The 4,329-nt window shown below is 40.4% G+C and overlaps 1 protein-coding gene across 1 annotated transcript; it reads left to right on the top strand.

Moving 5' to 3' along the window:
* The first annotated feature begins 622 nt into the window (after positions 1-622).
* Positions 623-4,329, top strand: LOC108493343 (ferritin light chain-like). Its single transcript, XM_017806640.1, has 3 exons — positions 623-727; positions 1,145-1,291; positions 2,586-4,329. The coding sequence occupies exons 1-3, from the start codon at positions 623-625 to the stop codon at positions 3,087-3,089; spliced, it is 756 nt and encodes a 251-aa protein (XP_017662129.1). The 3' UTR covers positions 3,090-4,329.

Raw genomic sequence — 4,329 nt, 5'->3', positions numbered from 1 at the left:
AATACACTCTGTTTATGGGACAGCAATGCCATGGATAAAACTCTTCTAATGTAAGAGCTGATATGTCTGTTAGCACAGTTAAATATGGCAGTAGTTAAAGTTGTTGTTTTCCCATACAGAACAGAACAAGGCCTGCAGTGGGGTTAGGGTTGTAATACTTCTGAAATCATAGAATTGCCTGAGCTGGAAAGGACCTCAAAGATCATCTAGTGCCGTGCCAGGGACACCTTCCACTAGACCAGCTTGCTCAGAGCTCCAATCTGACCTTGAACACTTCAGGGATGGGGCATCCATAGCTTTCCTGGGCAGTTTGTTCCAGTGCCTCACTACCTTCACAGTAAAGAATTTCTTACTAATATGTAATCTAAACCTCTCCTTTTTTCAGTTTGAAGTCATTCCCCCTTGTCCTGTCACTACCTGCTCTCTCCATCTTTCTTGTAGGCTATTGGAAGGCAACAGTTAGGTAACCCTGAAGCTTTCTCTTTTCCAGGCTGAACAATCCCAATTCTCTGAGCCTTTTCTCATAGGAAAAATTTTAATCAACTTGGGGGCCCTCCTCTGGACTTGCTCCAACAGGTCAATGTCCTTCCTGACATGCCTTCCTAGGCATGAGCTACGTATAATGAAGGTGTATACAGAACAGTTAAGTAGCAGTATTCATCATTTTGGAATAACATCCATAACGAAGCTGATAAATAGATACGAAGTTATGCTTGTTCTCTTTTTGGTATTTACATCATCTTTCTCATACCTTTGAAAGCTAACTTTTGACTGGAATGCTGACCTGCAGGGATAAATTTTATGCTCCCTGTACTGCGAGTATGTTTAAAAAACAAAACAAAAACCCTAGACAAAACACAATTACAAAACACACACATGCTAACCACTCATAAATAAAACATTTTGAGGATCTCTGACTGCTACTGAGAGAGTAACATCAGTACTACAGTTGCCTATCCAGTATTACAGGGCAGGAGTTCTAGTAGAAGTACAGAGATTTTTTATTTCAGGCCATAACTACTTACTTCATTCATTGTAGAAATTTGTAACCTTTGGATTAAGGTCTCCAAAGTTCTAATAAAGCCACATTCTTCTGCGAGTCCCATCTCCAGCAAATCTTAACGCTCTTGTTTTGTGTGCTTAGGGTGAATATTTTGATCAGTCACATGTGGCTCTACCAAATATTTCAAAGTTCTTCTTGCATCAAGCTCTGGAAGAGAGAAAAGCCGCAGAGGCATTGATGAAGTATCAGCAAGAAAGAGGAGGCCACTACTGTTCTAAAACCATCCAGGTGGGTAGTAGACAGCAAGCTTTCAAGCAGCTGCAGTCCATTTACCTTATCGAATTACATTGTTGGTACTTCAGATCTCTGCATTCATCCATTATGAGATTTCCAGCTATAATTTACCTGACATATTAGTGTACACGGTTTTGTTCTTGATTGCGATGCTTAGAAACTGTCAGACATAACAGTCCTAACACTATGTGGTTGCATTCTAGCCCAAAAGAATATGAACAGTATTCTCCTTTCCTTTTACTCAGCTGGACACTGATGTTTCCAGTGTGCTGTAACGGATTATGAGACTCCTTAAACTGTGCTGAAACAGCCCACTTGTCTCCTTCACACTAAGTAGAAGCCTAGACATGATTAGCACGTAAGAAAGGTGGTAAGGAAGGAGGTAGAAGAAACATCCAGCTTGAGGCAGTAGTTGATTTGCTAAAGCACAGCTCAGGACAGAATGTGAACTACAGATTTAACTTGGGCTTGCACAGGTGCACAGTTGCAAAAGAATAACTCAAAGTTTTCAGGGAAAAAAATAACCCACCTCATTTATTTAAGACCAAGGAGCTGATTCTCCTCTACCAAATTAGTTTTCTGTAAATAGTTAATACAGAATGCTCTTTTTTGGTCCATCATAGCAGTTGTTAATCTGTAGAAAGTAAAAAGGCCATTGTGAAAATCTTTCTAAATTGTCAGTTTGAAATGGGGAAGACCTTAGGGTGGCCTTTCAGTACTTAAAGGACGCCTACAGGAAATAGAGGGAGGGACTCTTTTTCAAGGAGTGCAGTGATAGGATTAGGGATAAGAATTTTTAATTGAAAGAGGGTGGATTTAGATTAGGAAGAACCTGTTTACTATGAGGGTGGGGAGACACTGGAACAAGTTGCCCGGAGTAGTGGTGAATGGCCCATCCCTGAGAGTGTTCTAGACCAGGCTGGATGGGGCTTTGAGCAGCCTGGTCAAGTGAAAGGTGTTCCTGCCCACAGCAGGAGATTGGAATGAGATGATTTTTTAAGGTCCCTTCCAACCCCAGCCATTCTGTGATTGGGTTTCCTGGTGTAAGAATGCTCCTCAGACATAGCTGCTGCTATCTAAATCCATTCCTTGAAAAAGTGCTTGGCCCCTGCTACCTGTGTGTGATCACAGCTATGGCACTCTGTAAAAAACAGATGCTCTAAACTAGGAGTTGTTGCAAAATCCTAATACAACTTGTTTGGAGCACCAGATTAAGTTGCAGGAAACCACTGATGAATACAGTAAGATCAACTCTTCTGAATAAATACAATTCTGTCTTTGTTTTTAGAAACCAAACTGTGATTATGCAGTCGGTCTGATGAAAGCCCTGGAATTAGCAATGGTACAGTGGAAAACTATGCTACGATATTTTGAAGAGCTTTATGCCCTGAGTGTTGAAAATGCAGACCCTCATAGTGCAAGCACTATGAAGAAGCAATTTATTGCGCCCAAAATCCGGAAGATCAAGCTAATGGGAGATCTACTCACCAATGCTCGCAGGCTTGACTGTTCCCAAGATGGCAGAAATAGTCTTGGGGATTACTTCATGGACCGGTTGCAGAAAGAGTTCAGAACAAGCATAGAGCCAGAGTCTAGTGATCACTGCAGCCCCTGCCAGCCTCTGCAGCAGTGCACAGGAGCTGCAGAAGGTCTGAAGCGACCCCAGAGAGAATCTTCCCAGCACAGAAATGGCATAGGGCCAATATATGCAACTATACACTGCACTACAATGCTGCCACAGTGTAACGATGGGACAGGAGCAAAAGTGAAGCAGGGCAGGGAGGGCCTTTAATGCTGTGGCTGCTATGGGGCAGTTCCTAAGGCAAACTTTTACAGAGGGTGGAATTGGGACCAGAACTCAGGAGACATGATCCTGTATCACTCCTGTTTTACACCCTGCCCCCTCATCCTCTATTGAGTCAAAATCTAGCCCATACCATTATTTTGTTTAAATGTTAGCAAGGTTGCCAGCTACCTAGATTGTCAGCACTAGTCACACCTAATCTATGCAATTCTTCCTAGAAGCCAAAAGCTTTTAAACTTCTTTTCTGTTTTAAATGATTAACAGGATTATTTAGTGCAAATTTTTAACAGTATATATAATTTTTATTAAAAAAAAGAAACCACTGCAGCTTTAGTACAAGAAAAGTTTTATGTGGCAGGAAATCCAAATATTTAGTTTTATATTCCTGAATATTTTATATTCCTGAATATATATATTAGATATTTTACATTACTAACAAGTATACTAGCATAATGAACTTGTTTTTAAAAAGACTTGGTTTAAAACAAAGTTTTCTTATTTCTATCATAGTAGCAATTTAAATAAGTAGTCAAAATAATTTACGTATCAGGATGAGTAATCTACTTCTTCAGGATGAAGGATGCAACACTGGGAATAAGAAAACATGCTGGTTTTCTCTACAGTTATGTGCCTAGTTGGCTTTTCTCATTGTCAGAAAACAGATGAGAGATAAATTAGGAGTTTTCATTAGCTGAGATCTTTACAGGTTCTATTGCATATTTTGCAAGTGTCACAAGACACTAGCTCTAGGGCTCTGTCCAGACTTAACCTAGGATGGTTGCTTTAGTTTTCATACAGACCCCTATTTCAGCTAGCTCAATTATGGTATTACTATTCTACTCCTGCTATTTCTTGTATTCCCTATTTGGTCCCAAGTAGAGGCATAAGATCCTAGCGAAAAAGCAGCACACTTAACTAGTATTGCATCAGAGAGAGTGGCCACTCATTAGTTTTGCCTTTCAGTTGGGGCAGTATTAGCCAGTTTGGTTAAAGTTCAGAGGTGTCCAAATTCTTTTCCTTCGTCTCCTGCAGGAGTGCCTTGCTTTTTGTACCCTGGCTCCCAAGGTCACTTAAGAAGAGCAACTGGCTAGATCAGCTACCTGCAGCTAGGGTTTTTTTTTTTTTGTCGCTATACACAACATCTTTTATGCAATTGGGGTTTGATTCATTGAAAGATTGTCTCACACTTTCATGTAATACTGTAAGTGATACTCCTATTCTTGAAAAT

This window comes from Lepidothrix coronata, unplaced genomic scaffold (genome assembly GCF_001604755.1).
Source record: "Lepidothrix coronata isolate B3197 unplaced genomic scaffold, Lepidothrix_coronata-1.0 Scaffold1, whole genome shotgun sequence".
Taxonomy (NCBI): domain Eukaryota; kingdom Metazoa; phylum Chordata; class Aves; order Passeriformes; family Pipridae; genus Lepidothrix; species Lepidothrix coronata.
This window is presented reverse-complemented; position numbering and strand designations above follow the sequence as displayed.

Coding starts and splice junctions, on each gene's coding strand:
- LOC108493343 (XM_017806640.1), top strand. CDS start 623: ATGAAGGTGTATACAGAACAGTTAAGTAGCAGTATTCATCATTTTGGA. Junction 728..1,144: donor TTATGCTTGTTCTCTTTTTG/GTATTTACATCA, acceptor TTGTGTGCTTAG/GGTGAATATTTTGATCAGTC. Junction 1,292..2,585: donor ACTGTTCTAAAACCATCCAG/GTGGGTAGTAGA, acceptor CTTTGTTTTTAG/AAACCAAACTGTGATTATGC.